The sequence below is a fragment of the Bos indicus x Bos taurus genome, chromosome 17, assembly GCF_003369695.1.
Source record: "Bos indicus x Bos taurus breed Angus x Brahman F1 hybrid chromosome 17, Bos_hybrid_MaternalHap_v2.0, whole genome shotgun sequence".
NCBI lineage: Eukaryota > Metazoa > Chordata > Mammalia > Artiodactyla > Bovidae > Bos > Bos indicus x Bos taurus.
This window is the reverse complement of record NC_040092.1, coordinates 15,562,509-15,584,074: the sequence shown is the minus strand read 5'-3', so window position 1 is coordinate 15,584,074 and position 21,566 is coordinate 15,562,509. Positions and strand designations below refer to the sequence as shown.

The 21,566-nt window shown below is 45.2% G+C and overlaps 1 protein-coding gene across 3 annotated transcripts in view; it reads left to right on the top strand.

The window, feature by feature from the left end:
• The first annotated feature begins 2,059 nt into the window (after window positions 1-2,059).
• KSR2 (kinase suppressor of ras 2) overlaps window positions 2,060-21,566 on the top strand; it is a 438,490-nt gene continuing 418,983 nt past the window's right edge. For all 3 annotated transcript variants that reach the window (XM_027566717.1, XM_027566715.1, XM_027566716.1), the window contains exon 1: window positions 2,060-2,554. In XM_027566717.1, coding sequence (XP_027422518.1) covers window positions 2,375-2,554 — 180 coding nt within the window. In that variant the 5' untranslated portion in view covers window positions 2,060-2,374. The remainder of the gene's footprint in view (window positions 2,555-21,566) is intronic.

Sequence of the window (21,566 nt, the reverse complement as noted above, 5' to 3'; positions counted from 1 at the left end):
TGGATGTGAGAGTTGGACCATAAAGAAAGCTGAGCACCAAAGAATTGATATTTTTGAACTGTGGTGTTGGAGAAGACTCTTGAGAGTCCCTTGGACTGCAAGGAGATCAAACCAATCAATCTAAAGGAGATCAGTCCTGGGTGTTCATTGGAAGGACTGATGCTGAAGCTGAAGCTCCAATACTTGGGCCACCTGATGTGAAGAACTGACTCATTGGAAAAGACCCTGATGCTGGGAAAGACTGAAGGCAGCAGAAGGGGACAACAGAGGATGAGATGGTTGGATGGCATCACTGACTTGATGGACCTGGGTTTGAGCAAGGTTTGGGAGTTGGTGATGGACAGGGAACCTGGTGTGCTGCAGTCCATGGGGTTGCAAAGAGTCTGGCATGACTGAACAACTGAACTGAACTGAATATTCCATTGTGTATATGTACCGCACCACATCTTCTTTACCCATTCCTCTGTCAGGGGACATTTAGGCTGCTTCCATGTACTGGCTATTATAAATAGTGCTGCACTGAACATTGGGGTGCACGTATCTTTTCAAATTATGGTTTTCTCCAGATGTATGCCCAGGAGTGGTGTTGCTGGATCATATGGTAGCTCTATTTTAAGTTTTTTTAAGAACCTCCCCTACTGTTCTCCATAGTGGCTGCATCAACTTACATTTCCACAGTGCAGGAGGATTCCCTTCTCTTCAGACCCTCTCCAGCATATATTGTTTGTAGCGTAAAATCCATTTGTAATTCTGGGACCATAGTTTGCTGATAGAAGGTCAGTTAGGTATCTGGGATCAGATCATGCAGGACATGTAGGACACGGTTAACAATCAGATTAAGGCAAAGCCCCTTTCACTCTCCAAATGGAAAGTCACCCATTAGGGCGATTGAAGGCCTGGGTGTCAATTCTGGGAGGCAGTTTCCTACAGCCCAAGGGAGCGCATCAGGTTTGTCCCCGCCCCCGCCACACACACACCATAAAGGGAGGACAAGCAAACACACACACCCCACCCCACACCACACCCCTACACCCACCCACCCACACCCACACCCACACCCCCACACCCACACACCCTTCTAGCCAGAAAGCCAGAGAGGACGTGCCCAGGTTCACGCTGACGTTTTTCCAGCACGCACTACGGGGTTTAAAGTTGGACACACACCTGCTCCCAGCCAGAGCGCACCTGCTGAGCCGCGCGCCGGCCTCCTCTCGCGAGAGCGGTGCAGTAGTAGTGTCCCCCACCCCCGCCCGGCCACCAAATCCCTCTCCCCGCCCCCTCGCCCAGTCTCCGCGCTCTGGCACACTCCCTGCCTTCTCCACCGCCCCCAGGAGCAGCCTCAGCCGCCGCGCGCTTCCCCCGCGCCCCCGCCCGCCGATTGCTCGCTCGCACGCACGCCCGGTAGTAATTTCACTTTGCCACGCGAGCTCCGCATCCCCTAGAAATCCCGCCCCCCGCTCCCCCTACCCGCGCTGGGAGCCGTCCCTTTCCCCGGCCAGGTGCGCGAGCCTGCGCGCTCCACCTCCGCCTCCTCCAGCGGGTCCCTGGCGAGCCGGAGCCCGGGCCCGGCGGGGGCGGATGCGCGCACGGCGCCTCTCCACCAACCCGCTCCCCTGCAGGTCTCTCGCTCGCTCTCCATCCCTCGCCGGCGCTCCCTCGCTCCCTCCTCCCCGTGATTGACAGGCAAGATGTCGGTGTGGAGCGAGGCAGGAGCGAATGCAGCAGCCGTCACCCCCGGAGCCCGGCGGCGGCAGCAGCAGCAGCGCGAGGACGAGACAGCAGCCAGCCGCAGTCGCCGCCGCAGCCGCGGGAGCAATGCAGACAGCATCTTGAGAACGCGCTAAAGCACCCCAAACGGTGGACAATGCCGTGTCACTGCAACTGGGAGGGGGGCAAACCAGATTTTTTTTGACATAAAAGCCAGCCAGCCAAAAATATATAATTTTGTCCTTCACGGAGCCGGTGTGTAAAGAGTGAGCGCTATTTTCCTTCTCCTCCTCCTCTCCCTCCCCCTCCTCCTTCTCCCCGCCCCCCCCTCCCCGCAAGTGTACAGACAGCATCACATCACCTGGTTTGCTTCTGAGAAACAGCATCTCTTCTTCTCAGGGACCAGAGACTCAGAGAGGGGAGACGTTCTAATGGAGTCTGCTTGACACCCCAAAATAAAATAATAAATTTTGGCTCTTGTCCCCTCCTCCCACCCCCACCCCCTCAACCCTGTGTGAGATGTTGGGTTTCTTCTTCATGAGACACTGTTGAGAAGTCGCAGTGGTTGGAGAGGCGTAGGGGGTAGACTACCTCTACTCCCCCCCACACACCCCCCTTTTTTCTCTCTGGGAGGAGGAGGAGGGGAAGGGGGCTTGTAGAGCAAGCGATGGATGAGGAAAACATGACGAAAAGCGAGGAGCAGCAGCCTCTGAGTTTGCAAAAAGCCTTACAGCAGTGCGAGTTGGTCCAAAACATGATAGACCTGAGCATCTCCAACCTGGAAGGGCTTAGGACCAAATGTGCTACCTCCAACGACCTCACACAAAAAGAAATCCGGACCTTGGAGGTAGGTGTTGCCTATGGGAAAAAAAAAAAGCAATCCTTCCTCCCCTCCCCTTTCTCCCCCACCATCCCCTTTTCCCTTCTGTTTGTTGGGGGTGGGGTGGAGGGGGTGGGAGGTTTGCAAGGTGGGCATGGTTCGGTCTTCGATCTTCTGTGATTTATCTTGCAAACCCTGCGCTTGGATGTCCCTTCACTGTACCGCTGTCGGCTGCCGCTTGGCTGGGTGGTGGGAGCAGTAGTAGTAATTGTTAGTCTTTATTATTGTTCTGGCGGCTGTGGTTATCGTTCACTTCCTCTCTGAGGAGTGAGTTCTCTCTTTTTTCCGCTTGTGGATTTGTTGATATGCCGCGGGGGGCTTGTGTGCAGGGTAAAGACATTAAGGCGCTGCAGAGAACCCACGTGACCTTGCGCATTCTGCAGGTGGTCAAAAGGTGGTTTTTGCTCGCGGAATGGGACTGCCTATAAATGTAGACCTCGTCTTTCTCGGTCTTCTTCCCAGCCCGCCCACCGCCCCCCACCTTTGGCTCCTTGGATTTGGTTTGTTTGTTTTCAGGGGTACACATGTCAGGAGGCAAGATGCCTGAAAAAGAATTCCCCGTTGAGCTCCCCATTTCCAGTAGAATCATTTTGATTCAGGGAGCTGTTGCAGGCCTGAAGCATGCTTTTTTTTTTTTTTTTTAATGAAAAAGCCTGGATCGGCACACACAGGTGGTGTGAGAAAATACTCTGGAATCTTGGTGGGACGGTGAAAAAAAAAGGGTGGGGGGGGGGGTCGGGAGGAGGAGTTATCTTTGGCGTGTTATAACATTCTCTCTAACAGAACTTGAGGGGGAGTTTGAAGCAATTTTGTCCGGGGGGAGGGGGGTGGGGTGGGGTGGGAGGTAGGATGGATGCAAAGTTACTCAGAAAGAAGATGGCAGAAATTATTCCTTTCCAAGGCCATCTGGTCAAAGGAAGGTTTCAAGAGGTTTAGAAAATGCCTGGCATCCACGGTGTTCCAAACACTTGAAGGGTTTAACTCACCTCCCTTCCTCAAACCGGCCGGTGGTACACATGGTTTGAGGCTTGATGAAATGTGGGAACTCCCATTAGCTGGCATTTGCTGAGGGTGGTGGCCATGGGGCTGGGAACAGAGGAAAGTGGTTCTCCCCGTGGTGGAGCTGGCATGTGCAGAGCTGGGAGGGCCCTTCGTTCCAGCCCGCGAGTTTCCAAGGCCTGCACTCTTCAATCCCAGGCTGAATCTTTTAGCCCTTGTGCTCCCATCCCAGCATGGATGAGCACCTCTCTCTGATTCACTTTCAAGTCTTTCTCCGTGGTTTTAAATTTGGCTAGATGTCAGCAGGCAGGAAGGCCATCAGTTTGAAAGTGAAGTTTGTGTGTGTGTCTGTGTATATTGACTATGCTATTTGCTCCCCTAGAATGTGTCTCTGTGTGCACCTGTCACCTGGAAAATAACTGTCAGAAATGAAAAAGTGTCAAGGGGTAGCAGAGGCGTGGGAATTCTGTTGGGAGGCACAGGTATTTTCTTTCTCGGAGCTTTGGAGAGCCATGCAGGCTGGGACTCTGCCAATGGAAGAAAAAGTGTGGGATGCCCTGGCCCAGCCTTCCATCTCTGTTTGAGCAGTGCCTCAGAGAAGATTCTGTTCAGAATTGCATGCTGTAAATAAAGAAATAACCCAAAAGGGCCACCGGAGGTCTCTTCTGATCCTCTGAGTCAGGAGTCCCAAGTGCTAGCTTGTGTATCAGTATGTAACTTTCTCTAGTTTTCTTTTCTTCTTTTCAACACGCTTCATCCTCTGAGAGCTCTGTGGCTCATGGTGATTGTTGCAGTGGACCACTGATTTCATTGCTTCTTTTCTGCATAGAGGTTTCTTTTTAAACTGGGAGAGGTAGGCACTGGTATGGTGGGAGGTGGCAATTACTGGGAGTGCATCTGTTTGTTTCCTAATCCCAGTATGCCACAGAGCGTGCCAGCTACGTTATCTATATTGCCCAAGAAAGGGTCTTGAGCAATTATGCCAATTTAGGCTTCCTAGATCTCCAGGGCTAAGGTAGGGCCCCTGAGGAGGGCTGGTGCCTTAGGGTCCAGCCAAGTCCTGCCAAACCTCACATAGGTTTTGGATCCACAGTTGTTGTTGTTTTTGAATCCCAGAAGTTGTCAAATTTTATGTATCAAAACCACCTGGGGGAGCTTATTGCAAATGTCCATTCTCAGCCTTTAACCCCGGAGATTCTAATTCAGTTGGGATTGGAGGGGGCCCAGTAGGCTGTGTTTAATAAACAGTCAGGTATTTCTGATGCATGCTTTCCGATTGACACCATGGAAAGACTAAATAAGAGATAGAGGCCATATTTCAGCTATTCGACGATGATCTCTCTCTGCTCACAAGCACTAAAGAAAGCAGTAAATTGAACAGACCATTCCTGAAATTCTTGCCTATACCCCTGTGGAAACAAAAATATACGACATGGACTTACCCTCCAAGAAGCATACTTTATGATGAGAGAGACAAGAGTAATAACGTACATGTGAGATAATGATTAAGTTCAACAGTAAGTGATATGGGAGACTGCATCTGCATCCATTAGGAATGTGTTCAGCTGCGTGAAACGGAAAATCCAACTGGCGTGGTTAAGCAAATAATGGTTTCTTTCTCTCAAGTAACGAGAAGTCTGGAGGTATATAGCTGCTTGAGTTGGCTCAGTGACTTAATAACATCAGGACTGATATCTTTGTGAATTCTCATGGCCTCTATCTTACAGTTTCAAGATGGCTGCTGAAGCTTTCATCATTACACCCAGGTTCAAGGTAGGGAAGAGGGGGACCAGATGAGTGGGAGGGAATAAAGGCTTCATATCTTTGTTTGGCTTCCGTAAAACACCTCTCCTCACTACCCCACAAATGTTGTTTTAGTACGTCTTCTTGGCCAGCACTAGGTCAAATCACTTATCCAAGCTGCAAGGCAATGGGACCATTGTCATGACTGATTTAGGTGGTTGCAATCCATTTCCTGGTTTGACCTGTTGCTACTCTGTATAAAACCAGGGTTCCGTTAGCAGAAGAGAGCTAGAAGGGATATTGGGTGGGCAGCCAGCCACGCTGGCCACAGTACATTGTCAGGAGGCACTCTGGCAGAGAAGAAAGGTCATGAGCTTTGGAGTTAGACCTATGTAGTCTTGTCTTCTTGCTTTTCCACTTACTTTATCTTGGCCTAATGATTTAAGTTTTCTGACCCATGGTTTCATTTTTGGCAAAATAGTGGAAGAATAACATTACCTACCTCAGAGGTGGTTGTGAGGATGAAAAGAGATGACATTTTCAAGGGTCTAACACTGTCTGTAGCGCAATGCTTGCTCCTTTGATGGTGATGATGATCATCACGTGGTGTGGAGTAGGTGACATGGGAGGGAACAGCTCAGACTAGAGGGACAGCAGAAGGAGCTTGAGCAGCATTTCCAAAGTATGTTTTGTGGAACCCTAGTTCCATGGGATGTCAGCATTATTCATTTTTTCAACAAGTGCTGAATTCCAGGCACTGTACTAGATGCTGGTGGTCAACAAGTATTCTGTAGACAAAATAAATCCCATAGTTTACTCACTGGGGAAAGGCTGAGTTCAGCAAAAGAGATAGATAGGCATCTGGACTGCAGGACTTCTCAGAGCCTTTAATATGCCGTATTTGTACATTGTGACTCCAAGGAAGGTGAACATCTGCAGACGTCTTTTTCCAAAGATGTCTTTTGGGCTTGATGTTCCATAGAATTCACCCAGGGAAACATGGGGCAGAGTGGTTAGGGAAGCATTCTTGGTTAAAAAGCTGCGACTCTGAATGGAGTGAAGGATGGAGAGGGTTTCAATTGCAGTGGGCCAGAGGAGCTTTCTGGGCCAGAACAACAAACGATAGAGGCACTGTCCTGCCTTCAAGGGGCAGCTTACAGACGGGTTGGCCCAGAATGGCGAGTACCTGGGAGATCTTCGTAAGAAACGAATTCAGGTCACAAACTCCTGGGGTCTGCCTTAGAACTGGGAAGTCAGACCAACAAAGTTTTTATCTCTTTGAGGGAAGAGGTGGAAATTTTTAAAGGTTTTGGAGGGAATACAATTAAAAAGTTGCTTAAAGTTTAGTCCAATGGTAGGAGGAACTAACAGGAGGGACCAGCCGGCTTTTTCTGTGAAGGGACAGATAGTAAGGTGTTGAGGCTTTGTGAGCTATGAGGTTTTCATCGCAACCACTCAGCTCTGCTGCTGTAGCTTGCAGTAGCCACGGACAATCCAGAAATAAACGTGTTCTTATAAAAATTCACCTAGGGGCCCTGAACCTTGAATTTGATATAATTTTCACATGTCATGAAATATTATTTTCCTTCTAATTTTTTTTTTTACATTAAAAATGTTTTCTTAGGTTTCAGGTCAAGCCTTACAAAAACGGGCGGTGGGTCAGATTTGGCCCATGGGCTGTAGTTTGCTGATCCTTGATCTTTAGGGTATACGGGTTGTGAAAGAACCTGGAGGCACAGAGACCATCTGAAAGATGACTGAGTGGCCCTAGGACTGGTGGGCAGTGGCCAGGTGTGGGTGGTCCTGAGTTGGGTTCTATTTTGGTTAAATTATAAGAGGAGGGAGATATCAGGGATTGGGTTGGGGGATAAGTAAGTAACAGAATCTCCTTATACAGCAAGGGCATTCTAGCCATCACTTACCAATTACTTGTTTTTAATCTGTTCTATCTCAATTATTAATAATGGTTAGAGAGACCATACCTAGACTTAATTATGTTTGGGAAACTGGACCTCAGACAGTATCCCGTTATTTTCAGTGATTCTGTGTGTTGGGATCGGCCAGGCAGTTCTTCTGCTGGTCTGGCCTGGACTTAGCGTGTGGCCACATTGACTGGCAGGTGCACTGGCTGCTGAGAGAGCCGAGCCTTTCCCTCCACGTGGACTCTCCAGTGGGATCACCTGGGTTTTTACATGGTCCCAGTATTCCAAGAGGGTCACAGCGAAAGTTGCAAAGGGTCTTGAGATTCAGAAGTCACACAATGTCATTTTCATTGCCTTTTATGTGTTGGCACAAGTCACATGCCAGCCTGAATTTAGATGTTGGGGAACAAGACTGCCACTAAGTGGGAGGAGCTGCAAAGCCCCTCTGGCCATATTTAATTTCTGACAGGTGTAGATACTTAGTGAACACTCACCGTGTGCCCAGAGCTGTTTTAGGCACTAGAAACACAGTGATAAATAAGGCAGGTGAGGCCCCTGCTCTCAAGGTGCTTACATTTACGGGTGAATGTCAAGGTGGGGTTGGGGCAGACAGACAATAAACAAGTGAACAGAGAATCTCAGTTATGTATTAGTTAGGTGAAGCTATATAGATCCCCAAATGTGTAATGGCTCCAGTAGAGTGGAAGTCTTACTCTTGCTGTCTTGGTTGGTGGATGTTTCTCTCATGGTCCAGGCCCTTTCCATTCTGCAACATTGTCATTTGTTTGCATCCAGAAAGGGACAAAAGTGTGGAGAAAACAAAGCCTCTTAAAAGCCTCACCCCTGAAAGTGCCCTCATCAGTTCTGTTTGCATTCTGTTGGCTAGAATTGAGTCACAACATTGCCAACAAGATGGTGAAGTGGGCCCAAACTGACTGAAGAGCTGGTAGTCTCTGCCACAGCTAATGAGAAGCTAGCGTAATAGTTATCTACTGCTCTAAAACTAGCCAACCCAGGACTTAGTGGTTTAAAACAACAGTTATTTATCTGCTTACAAGTCTGCAGTTGGGACTGGACTCAGCCGGCCAGTTCTGATCTTGCCTGGGCCACTTGTGTAGTTGTGGTTATCTGGTGGGTCCATTGAGACTGAATGGTCCCGTGTGGACTCACGTGGCTGACGGTTGGCTAGTGGTTGGCTAAGGCACCCCACTTCTCTTCCACATGGCCTTTCCAGCAGGACACCTCAGATTCCTTCCTCCCTTCCTTCTATTCTGTCTCCTTAAGATTGAAGTATAGTTGATTTATAGTGTCATCCAGGTTTCTCACATGGTGGCAGCAGCAAGTGTTCCAAGAAGGCAGGCTCCAGTTCATAGCCCATTTTCAGCCTCTGCTTCTGTAACCTTTGCTAATGTCCCACTAATGCTAGTGGCCAAAGCAAATTATGTGGTTGAGCCCATGGTCTGTGTGGGAGTTCGTATTCAAGGATATGGATTTGGCAGGTGTGGTTCTTTCGGGACTAGTGAACAATCTGATGTAACTGAACCACATGGAAAAATTCCCAAATAAACCCAAAAGAGCATAGGAAAGAGAGAGAGGGGTATGGGACGATCAGCAAAGGCCCTACCCCTTGGGGAGATTTCACAGACATGAGGGAGCAAGACATGAAATATCTGGGGAGTGTGCAAGGCAGAGGGAACAGCAGGTACAGAGTTCTTGGGTGGGAATACATTCCACATATTATGAGAACAGCACAGGGACCACTGTATTTGGAGCAGAGTGAGTGGGGAAGGGATGAGGGGCACAGTAGGAGGAAGACACGGGGCCCTGGTCATGGAGGGCTTGGCTAAGATACTTGGATTTTGTTCTAACTGTGAAAAGGGTTGGGGACTGACTTATTTAAAAGATCCTTTTGATTGCTGCAGGGAAAATAGTTAATAGGGGCATAAGACTGGGAGCAGGGAAACAAACTGGGAGGCTGGTGTGGGAGTCAAAGCCAGGAATGACGGTCCTTTTGACTCCAGTGATGATGGGGAGATGGAGCAAGTAGTTGGACTCAGAAGTTCACAGGCGTGAGAGGTGCTCATGAATCGATGTGAGGCGCGAAGGGAAATAAAGAACTGAGGGTTATTCTTAGGTGTTTGGCCTAAGAACTAAATGAATGGCGGTGCCATTATTTGAAGTGTGAAGACTTGGGGTGCATCAGATTGGGCTTGACGATTCAGGCCTGTTTAGACATTTAATGTTTGTGAAGTAGACAGTTGGGTTTGTGAGCCTAGAGATTTGAGGAAGGCTGGATATATAAAGTTCACTTAACATGTCAGGAATATCTTTTCACCTTATTAAACAATATTTTTAATGGTTGTGTAGTGTTATATGAACATACGAAAATTTATTTAACTTATTTAATGTAATTCTTAAAGTTGTATATGTTTCCCATTTTCTACTACTATAAATAATACTGTGGTAGACATCCTCGTGGCCTGTAGTAATGCTTGTCTTTGATTTCTCGAAGTAGAATTGCTGGATCTGGCAATATGCAAAGTTTCTGGACTTTTGATAGGTCTTGCCAAATTACCTTTTACTTACAGTGTGGGAAAGGACCTGGTTTTCCATATCCTTAGTCTGGATTTATGTTTTGTTTTGATTTTTGGTTGCCTGTATTTTGATGACCAAGAGCTTGGGTTTAAGGAGGCAGTTGTCTCAGGCCAGAATTTCATCTTTCGTGTTTCTGGTTGAGAAGGACCTGGGAACCTGCATAGACGAGAGGAGCACGTGGTTTTCCATAGATGGTGGCCAGCCTGCAGTGACCCAGCCTCTGCCTTTTTCTTGTAGGGACATGGGTGGAGTGTGATCCCAAACGTCTGACTCAGCAACAAGGGTTCTGAAGGGTTCTCTGTGAAAGGTTCTACTAGGGAGCTCTAATCCTTCCTCTAATGGGTAGAAAATTGAGGAGTCTTCCTCCTCTCCCTGAGGACGACTGGTTTTCTGGGCTGTCTTCCAGCCATCCGCATCGGACTCTATCTGTGGGACCTGGGCTTCCTCCTTGCTGCTCTGGAGCTGGGCAATGGAAGGTATTCAAAAGCCAAGGAAGCCAAGGGGGACAAGGCATCCAGGAAGGAGGATGAAGATGAGGGGTGGGGAGGGAAAAGGGACAGACATGGGAGAGGAAAAAAAAGCCTGATTTTCTTTGGCAGGGTTTCTGTGACCCTTGGAATGTCTCTCCAGTGGGGAGTGACCATAACTATAGTTGTTCCTGTTTTACAAGGCAGTTGACTGAGGTTTGGAGTCACTGATCTGACCCCAATCCTGCAAATTCAGGGAGCCTTGATTCTGGGAAGAGGTTGACAGCTCCTCTCTGGAGTCCCAAAGAGGGCCTGACCTGGAAGCAAAGAAAGCAAAGCTGAGGGCAAGTGCAGGCAAAGGAGGAAGAACAGACAATCAGAGCAGTGTGATCCGAGATGGGAGCTGGGGGATTCATGAGAATGGTGAGGATGGAATACTCCACCACTCACATGCTCCCATCAGTGACCATTCCCGATGGTGATGGAAGAGAAATACAGAACTGATGGAGACAAAGCAGGGCATTCACAGAGAAAAGGAAAGATGAGAAGAGGATTGTAGATCTGAAAGGTCCAGCCATTTGCCACTTTGGCTGTTGATCAATTGAAATGTGGCGAGTTCTAATCGAAATGTGCTATAGTTGTAAAATACATGTGCTACGGTGCATGCCAAGTCGCTTCAGTCGTGTCCGACTCTTTGCAACACTATGGACTGTAGCCTGCAGGGCTCCTCTGTCCATGGGATTCCCAGGCAAGAATACTGGAGCGGGTTGCCGTGCCCTCCTCCAGGGCATCTTCCTGACCCAGGGATCCATCTTGCATCTCCTTATGGCTCCTGCATTGCAGGCAGATTCTTTACCACTGAGCCACCAGGGAAGCCCCTGTGAAATACACACCAGATCCCAAACTCTTAGAATAAAGAATAGAATGTGAAATAGCTCATTGATTTTTTTTTTAGACATATTGGGTTAAACAAACTATGTTAAAATTAATTTCATCTGCATCTTATTTTTTTCCTGAGGTTATTAGAACATTTTAAGTGATACAGGCAGCTCAAAGTGTATTTCAGTTGGTCAGTGCTGCTTTTGAGCATTGAGGTGATTTCAGGCTTCCCTGGTGGCTCAGATGGTAAAGAATCTGACTACAATGCAGGAGACCCCAGTTCGATCCCTAGGGCAGGAAAATCCCCTGGAGAAGGGCATGGTAACCCACTCTAGTATTCTTGCCTGGAGAATCCCATGCACAGAGGAGTCCACAAGGTTGCAAAGAATAGACACGACTGAGTGACTAACACATTCACTTTCTTTCTTTCTGTGTTTTGTCATAATGCAAAGCTTGTTCTTGATAAAGACTGAAAGCATGGGCCCCCTGGAGTTACTAGGCAGCCATTGATTAAAGCCATGGATGCATTCCAAAGATGGATGCCTTCGATTTCCCTGGACCAGGAGAGAAAAATGAGATGAAGGCTCAAAAATTATAGCATAATTGAGTCCTTGGAAATTTGGGTCAGTGCTTGAAACAGTAGAGCTAAATAGTTGGGAAGGCTTGGGCTCTGCAGTACGACTGCTTGGATCCCAGTCTGAGTTCAGGATTTACTAGCTCAGTAACCTGAGGGTCAATGAGCTCTCCTTGCTGAGCCTCAGTTTTCTTGCTCATAAAATCGGGACAGTTTGACATAGGGTTGTTATGGTGATTCAGTGGACTCATGTATTACAAAGCTGTCTTAAGTGCCTGGCACACGGCAAATGCTTACTAGCTTCGGAGGTTTTGATGATCATACCCTCTGTAGATGGTCACGGGGAGGTGAGATGCTTCAGCCCTGGGTAGTTGAGGGGAGTTTCATTTATTCAGTCATTGATCACTGAGGCCGCAGTGTGTGAGAGGCAGGGACTAACACAGCAAGGCGTGAAAAGGAGAAGCCCATGGAAGCCTTCTATGGGATAGTAGCACACCTGCTGGGTTGCAGGTGACGTTAGCAATCAAGATTCTTATACCAGGTCTGCATCTTTGAATTTGCTCACAGGTGACTCACTTCGCATCAGTGCCTGGCAGGCTTTAGTCTTTAAACCACGTGCTCATCATAACTGCAAGTTGGATAACAAAATACCAGTTATGGGGCTGGGCCTTACTACTCGTGAACTTGTCTCAAGCTTGTGCGGCAAAGAGAAGAGTCAAAAGCCGTGATATCCAAGGGCTTGAAAAGTGTGTTCTTTCAAGGTTAGAGGACCCTAGAGGTTGTGCAAGCCCACTTCCTGCCCATGTCCAGCTTTGGCTAGGTGATTTGGGGCACGCACTACTTCACAAGGCTGCCTTTAAAAATTTTTTCATTTTTTAAAAATTGTGGTTTTATATATATATATATATCACCTGAAATTTACCATTTTGACTGTTTTTAAATGTACAGTTCAGCAGCATTAAGGACATTCACGGTGTTATGCATCCATCATCACCATCCATCTGGATAACTTTTTCATCACTCCAAATAAAAATTCCGTATCCTTTCTGTACCTGCCCCCAGCCACAGGGTCACCTCTATTCTATTTTCTGTCTCTATGAACTTGACTGTTCTAGTTATCTCATGTAAGTTGGATCGTACACTGTGTGCCCTTTGTGTCCAGCTCTTACCATATAGCATAATGTTTCTAAGGTTCATTCATGTTATAGTATATATACCAGTATTTCATTCCTTTTTATGGCTGAATAATATTACATTGTATGGATAGTCTATGTTTTCTTTATCTGTCCTGTGTTGAAAAACCTTGAGTTATTTTCATCTTTTGACTATTGTGAATAATGCTGCTGTGAACACTATTTTATGAGTATCTGTTTGGTTCCCTGCTTTGAATTCTTTGGGGTTATATATCTAGAGTGGAATTGCTGGGTCATATGGTAATTCTGTGTTAAATATTTTGAGAAACCTTCATACTGTTTTCCACAGTGACTGTACCATTTTCTGTTTCCACCAACAATGCCCCAGGGTTCCAATTTCTCTACCTCCTTGGCAATACCTACAAGTTTCTGGTTTTTTGATTATAGCCATCCTAGTGGGCATGGAGTGGTGTCTCATTGTGGTTTTGATTTGCATTTCCCTACTATTTGCACTTCCTAGGTGGCGCTAGTGGTAAAGAACCTGCCTGCCAATGCAGGAGATGAAAGAGACATGGGTTCTATCCCTGGGTTGGGAAGATCCCCTGGAGGAGGGCATGGCAACCCACTCCAGTATTCTTGCCTGGAGAATCCCATGGACAGAGGAGCCTGGTGGGCTATAGTTCATAGGGTCTCGAAGAGTCAGACGCAACCGAAGCGGCTTAGCACAGCACAGCACAGTGACTAACGAATTAGGCATCTTTTCATGTGCTGATTGACCATTTGTATATCCTCTTGGGAGAAATGTCTATTCAAGCCCTTTTATAAGTCAGCCTTTTGATATGGGTGAGTTATAAAGGTTAGAATTATCCTCGTTATGTATACCTGTATCTGCTCTCTGATGACTTCTATCCTTTGGTTCTACTCTCTGAGGAAAAGATAATAAGGTCAGTCCTTCCTTTGGCTGACAAACTCTCAAGAAGTGTTTGCATTTAGATCTGGAACCTGCCAGGTAGAGACAAGAGAGCCGCGTCCACAGATTCCTGACAAGTCTCCAACCCAAATTTTGCAGCCACTGCCTCCCTGCTTTGTCCTGTGTGAGTTCTATTCTTACAGAATTCTGGATTCTGGGGTCACTATTGATGGTGACATTTCCTTTGCCTGTGCACGAATCCTACCCAGAGTATCGCAGCAATCAGAAATTGTCATGAATATGTCTCTTTGTGCCCATCCACAAAGGCACTGGCATGGTGCCTTGGGCAGTGTTGGGCGGCCTGGACTTGAGCAATGAGACTAATAGACAGGTGTAATAAAGAACTTATCAGGTATAAAAAAGAACCCATCCAGGCTCTTTGTTTTTACTGTTGTTTAGTCGCTCAGTCGTATCATCTCACTCTGCGACGCCACAGACTGCAGCATGCCAGGTTTCCCTGTCCTTCACTGTCTTCTGGAGTTTGTTCAAACTCATGTCCATTGAGTTGATGATGCCATCCAATCATCCTGTCCTCTGTCATCCCCTTCTCCTCCTGCCTTCAATCTTTCCCAGCATCAGGGTCTTTTCCAGTGAGTCAGCTCTTTGCATCAGGTGGCCAAAGTATTGGAGCTTCAGCTTCAGCATCAGTCCTTCCAATGAATATTTAGGGTTGATTTCCTTTATGATGGAAACAGTGTCAGACTTTATTTTTCTGGGCTCCAAAATCACTACAGATCGTGACTGCAGCCATGAAATTAAAAGACGCTTACTCCTTGGAAGGAAAGTTATGACCAACCTAGATAGCATATTCAAAAGCAGAGACATTACTTTGCCAACAAAGGTTCATCTAGTCAAGGCTACGGTTTTTCCTGGGGTCATGTATGGATGTGAGAGTTGGACTGTGAAGAAGGCTGAGCGCCCAAGAATTGATGCTTTTGAACTGTGGTGTTGGAGAAGACTCTTGAGAGTCCCTTGGACTGCAAGGAGACCCACCCAGTCCATTCTGAAGGAGATCAGCCCTGGGATTTCTTTGGAAGGAATGATGCTAAAGCTGAAACTCCAGTACTTTGGCCACCTCATGCGAAGAGTTGACTCATTGGAAAAGACTCTGATGCTGGGAGGGATTGGGGGCAGGAGGAGAAGTGGACGACAGAGGATGAGATGGCTGGATGGCATCACTGACTTGATGGACGTGAGTCTGGGTGAACTCCAGGAGATGGTGATGGACAGGGAGGCCTGGCATGCTGCGATTCATGGGGTCTCAAAGAGTTGGACACGACTGAGCGACTGATCTGATCTGATCTGATCAGATCCTTTATGATTGACTGGTTGGATCTTGCTGTCTAAGGGACTCTCAAGAGTCTTCTCCAACTCCACAGTTTGAAAAACGTAAATTCTTTGGTGCTCAAGCCTTCTTTATAGTCCAACTCTCACATTGCAAAAGTGTTAGTGTTAGTCGCTCAGTCGTGTCCGACTCTTTGCTATCCCATGGACTGTAGCCCACCAGGCTCTTCTGTCCATGGAATTCTCCAGGCAAGAATACTGGAGTGGATTGCCATTTCCTTCTCCAGGGGATCTTCCCAACCCAGGGATTAAACCGGGGTTTCCTGCATTGCAGGCAGATGCTTTACCTTCTAACTACTGGAAAAACCATAGCTTTGACTATATGGACCTTTGTTATTATTATTATTAGGTAGGCCGTAGAGCAAAGTTAGTTGCCACTTTTTATATTGTTATGCTTATCTGAGTGGGATAAACAGTACATTGTGATAAACCCCCAAAGCAATATTATCCTTTTAATATGTTGCTATACTATTATTTTAATATGTTGCTGGATTTGATTCCTTAGTATTTTATTGAGAGTTTTCTGTGTCTTTCTTCATAAGTGATATTGTCTGTGGTTTCCTTTTTTGTACCATCTTTATTTAATTATCAGGGTAATACTGACCTCATAACATGAGTTGGGAATTGTTTCCTCTACTTCTCTTTTCTGGAAGAGATTGTGTAGAATTGGTGTTTGGTGTTATTTCATCTTTAGATTGGAGAAGGCAATGGCACCCCACTCCAGTACTCTTGCCTGGAAAATCCCATGGATGGAGGAGCCTGGTAGGCTGCAGTCCACGGAGTCACTAAGAGTCGAACACGACTGAGCGACTTCACTTTCACGCATTGGAGAAGGAAATGGCAACCCACCCCAGTGTTCTTGCTTGGAGAATCCCAGGGCTGGCGGAGCCTGGTGGGCTGCTGTCTGTGGGGTCGCACAGAGTCAGATACGACTGAAGCGACTTAGCAGCAGCAGCAGCAGCAGCCCCAGCATCTTTAGATGCTGGTAGAATTCACCAGTGAAAACTATGTGGAGTAGAGACTTAATTTAAATTTTTTGTGGAAGGTTTTTAACTACAATTTCAGTTTCTTTATGGAGAAGGCAATGGCACCCCACTCCAGTACTCTTGCCTGGAAAATCCCATGGATGGAGGAGCCTGGTAGGCTGCAATCCATAGGGTCGCTAGGAGTCGGAGACGACTGAGCGACTTCACTTTCACTTTTCAGTTTCTTTAATTTATTCTTGGATGAATTTTAGTAGTTTGTGGATCTGAAGGAATAGGTACAATTTATCTAAATTGCTGAATTTATATCTGGATAGTTGCTCATAGTATTTCCCTATTATTCTTTTAGTGAGGTCTTACATTCCTAATGTTGGTAATGTATGTTCTTTCTCTTCTATTCTGTGTTAATCTGGTTAGAGATTTATTAATTTTAGTTTTATTTTCAGAGAACTAATTTTTAGCTTCATTTATTTTCTATATTGTTTTTCTGTTTTTAATTTTATTCATTTTTTGTTCTTCTTATTATTATTTCCTTTCTCCTGCTTGCTCTGGGTTTATTTTGTGCCTCTTTATTCTGTTTTCTTGAGGTGGACACTTTGTTGAATTGAGACCTTTTTCCTTTACTAATGTAAGTATTTATCACTGTAAATTTCCCTTGAAAGATTACTTTAGCTACATCCCACAAGTTTTGGTATGTTATATTTTCATTTCCCTTTAGTGCACCTATTTTGTAGTTTCTTTTGAAGCTTTCTCTTTGATGCATATGTTCTTTATGAGTGTGTCATTTAATTTCCAAGCACTGTGGATGTTTCCTGTTATCTTTCTGTTACTGACTTCTTTTAACAGTTCAATTCAGTTATGATGAGTGAACACATACTATCTTGATTCTTTTAAAGTGTTTAGGGTTTATTTTGTCACTTTGACTATATTCTCTCTTGGTGAAGGTAATGGGTGCACCTGAAAAGAATGTGAATTCTGGTGTTGATAGGTGCAGTATTGTATAAATGTCAGTTAGGTCCAGTTGGTTGATGGTACTAAGTCCTCTATATCCTTGTTGGTTTTCTCTTAAGTTTTATTGATTAGACAGAGGTAATCTGTGTTGGTATCTCCTACTCTAAATGTGGATTTCTCCATTTCTCCTTGTAGTTCCAGCAGTTTTTGTTTTTATGTATTTTGAGCTGTTTTTAAGTTTATACAAATGTGGGAGAGTTGTTTTCTTGGTGACTTCACCCTCCAGCATTATGTAAAGTTACTATTTATCCTGATAATTTTCCATGCTCTGAAAACTATTTCTCTGATATTAATGTAGCCACCCCGGCTTTTCTTTTTCTAGGTTTTTAAAAATTGAGGTAAAATATGCATAACATAAAAGTCACCATTTAAATGCTCCTCAAGTACACAACTGAATGACTTTTCGTACGTGTGCAGTGTTATGCAACCACTGACCCCATCTAATTTTAGAACATCTCCATCACCACACATGCAAGAAAACAAAAACAAAAAAACTCAACAACCAAGAAAACTAAAGCTAAACCTTGTACTTGTTAGCAGTCCACCCCAATTTTCCTATCCTCCATCCCCTGGCAACCTTTAATCTATTTTCGGTACTTTTTTCCCACTTCTGAGTATTTCATACAAATGAAATCATGCAGTTCTCAGCCTTTTATGCGTGGCTTCTTTCACGTAACACAGTGTCCTCAAGGTCAATCCGTGGTGTGACATGCACCAGTACTTCATTCCTTTTTATGGCTGAATAATATTCCAATGTGTGGATCTGCCCATTTTGTTTATCCACCCATCAGTGAACATTTGAGTTGTCTCTGCCTTATGACTATTTGTGACTAGTGCTGCTGTGAATGTTTGTTTGCCTAAGAGGATGGGGCCGTTTGGGGAGGAAACTGTTTCACTTCTGCTACAGACGAAAGAAAGATGCCCCCAGGTTCAGGCTGGCACAGAGTTAGAACTCTGGAGCTGAAAGTCCCTTCCATACCCTCCGTGATTGTACATGATGGTCCCTGTGACATTTCCCTGGAGCTCTTGCAGGTGCTTTGGTGGCTCTTGAGGTTATGTATGCCAGGTTATGAGATGTTCACACTGACTTTAGAAATGGAACTCATTAAATAGTTATTTAAAAGACATTTATAGCCATTAAAGCAAAGTATATTCACCCAAGGAAAAAAAGAGAATGTACATTTAATAAAAAAGAAAAATGAACACACTTATAATCCCACCACCCACAGATCAGCACTGCTAATATCTTGTTATGGAGCCTTACAGATTTTTCTGCATGCATATGTGTACTTTCATATGACTTCTATGAACAACTATATGTTATTTATTTCATAATGTTCTCTTATTTATTTCTTTTTCCTCTTAAAATTTGACTTAAGACATGAATGTCTTTCCCTGCCAAAACCATTTTTTTTTAATAGCAATTCAAATGGCTGGTAACACTCCAGCATAAAGATGTAGCATAATTGAGTTAAACAACCCCCTTTAGTGAGTTAGATTTATTTCTGGTTCCTAGCTCTCATAAACACAGCCTTAGTGACTACTTTTGAAATGAAATCTTTGTAAAGCATCTTAAGAAATATGCCTAGAAGTAGAATTACTGTGTGCTTATAAGGCTTCTTCTCATGTATGACCATGGTCCTTTAGAAAGAGTGTCCATTTATAAAGCTCTCAGAGTTTATGAGAGTAGAGTTTGTCGCTTTGCATCTCCAGGAATGACAACTGTGAGAGGCAAATGTTACTAGCAAATCTGTGACTTAATAGAATATATATGTAAAGTCACTTTACTACATCTGTGAATCCGCTTGTGATGAGCTAAGAAACTTGAGGCAGGCCTGGTTTTTAAAAATACATACTTTCAGTTGAAATAAATGCAGTTATAATCATGTTAATAATAAAGACACCTAATTTAAGATGAAATTTTTCTGAAATGACTTCAGAAAGGGACATGAGTTTTACAGATGAGGTCATCTGATTTCAGGGGATCACGCAGTCAATTGTTTTCTGGGACCAGACAGGGAACCCACAGAAGAAAAACAAGCCAGGGGCTGGATACTTAGGAGGAGACAAGGCCATGGTGAACTGGAGAACGTATGTCATGTTTACAGATGTCAGAGTTGTCAGTGGATTGGATGTAAGCCTCATTTTATCATGGAATTTCCATTTTCCAGCAGAACTCAGAAATCAAAACTGAAATCAAAAAGCAGACACTGACTCATGATTATCTGATCAAGAACCTCACCACAGACTTCCCTGGTGATCCAGTAAGACTGCACAATCAGTGGGCTTGGGTTCGATCCCTGGTTGGGGAACTAAGATCCCACATGCCTTATGGCATGGCCAAAATAAATAAAATAATAAGAATAATACATTAATTTTAAAAAGAAATACTTTTTAAAAAGAACCTCACCATTATCTCCCTTAGTATACTTAATGTTGGATAAGGAAAAGGAAGGTACAGATAATCAGTGCTGTCTTGCTCCAGCTCTGCTGGCATAACTTAAGACATTCTTGAAAACTTTCTTCAGAGTCACTTTACAAGAAAACAAGTCTCTTTATTTTCTCTTAACCTTAAATAGTAGCCTTCAAAATGGAAAGCTACCATCTTAACTTGGCTTGATTGATTCTTGATGACTTTTGTCCATTTAAAACAAACAAACAAAAAAATAGGCAAGTCCACTCTCAAATAGGCTGTGTTGCCATTGCAGATGATCTTGACAGTGTTCTGGGCAGTGTGTCTAAGAGGAAACTTGAGCAGAAGAGTCATAGGTTTGATGTTGGGATAAGTGTTCAGTCATTTCCAATGTCTGTTCTGAAAGGTGACCTGGTTGATTAGTTTCAACATTCATTCACTCATTCATTCATTCCACTTTGTGTCAAATGCATTAGACATACAAAGGAGACTGTTAAGACTTACAAAGTCTTGCCCATATGGGGCTTAGGATGTATATATTTATATACAGCACATAAGGCAATGTTCTAAGTATTGGCACCTGGAATATATTGCCTCATGGATCTAGCGATGTGATGCTACAGCTAAGACATGAAGGGCCATAGAGTTAACTTGAGTTGAGGAAAAGTTCTTCCAGGGAGAGGGAAAGTGTGTGCAGAAAGCCTAGAGGTAGAAGACAGTCTGGGGCTTCTGAGGGACCTGATGGAGCCCAGCATGGCTGGCACACCAAGTGCTTCAGGCCCATTGGAAGGCAAAGGGATGGGCCAGCATGCTTTCCTTTCTCTAAACTGAGTTCCTTCACATCTTCTTCCTACTTCATCTCCTCATTATAGAAAAATGAGGCATCTCGTTTGCCAAATTTGAATCAAGCTCTCTAATGTATGATCACCACTTCTCAAATATGACTTGAAAGCTTCACATGAGTTTATTGGTTCCCTAGGAGATCCAACCAGTCCATTCTGAAGGAGATCAGCCCTGGGATTTCTTTGGAAGGAATGATGCTAAAGCTGAAACTCCAGTACTTTGGCCACCTCATGCGAAGAGTTGACTCATTGGAAAAGACTCTGATGCTGGGAGGGATTGGGGGCAGGAGGAGAAGGGGACGACAGAGGATGAGATGGCTGGATGGCATCACTGACTTGATGGACGTGAGTCTGGGTGAACTCTGGGAGTTGGTGATGGACAGGGAGGCCTGGCGTGCTGCGATTCATGGGGTCGCAAAGAGTCGGACACGACTGAGCGACTGAACTGAACTGAACTGAAGGTGGGGACAAGTTCCTTAACACGTGACAAATACAAGGCATCCCATAATAATAATTGATGGGCAAGACCTTAAGAAGGGTGACCTGGAGGGAAGGAAAATAAAGCCAGGAGAGAGAGTTGGCAAAATGGAAATACATTTTCAGTCCCATGCTTTGTGGTTTATTATTAACAGCAACGCAGAAAACATCTCTACAGAGTTATGAAAAATTCATTAGCAGCATGCTACAGGTCTGAGAAGCTGGTCATTGTTTGATCAGATTAATGATAATGAGAGCAGTCTTATATTAACTCAGATTAAGAGGAGGACTCTTTCCCCTACTATTCAGTCATTCACATATAATCACATTTCCTCACAGCCAGTTGCCCTTAGTTGTCTGCTAAGATGGGAACTAGGGTCTCTGCCGGAGAAGGCGATGGCACCCCACTCCAGTACTCTTGCCTGGAGAATCCCATGGACGAAGGAGCCTGGTAGGCTGCAGTCCATGGGGTCGCTAAGAGTCAGACACAACTGAGCAACTTCACTTTCACTTTTATGCATTGGAGAAGGAAATGGCAACCCACTCCAGTGTTCTTGCCTGGAGAATCCCAGGGACGGGGGAGCCTGGTGGGCTGCCGTCTATGGGGTCGCACAGAGTCGGACACGA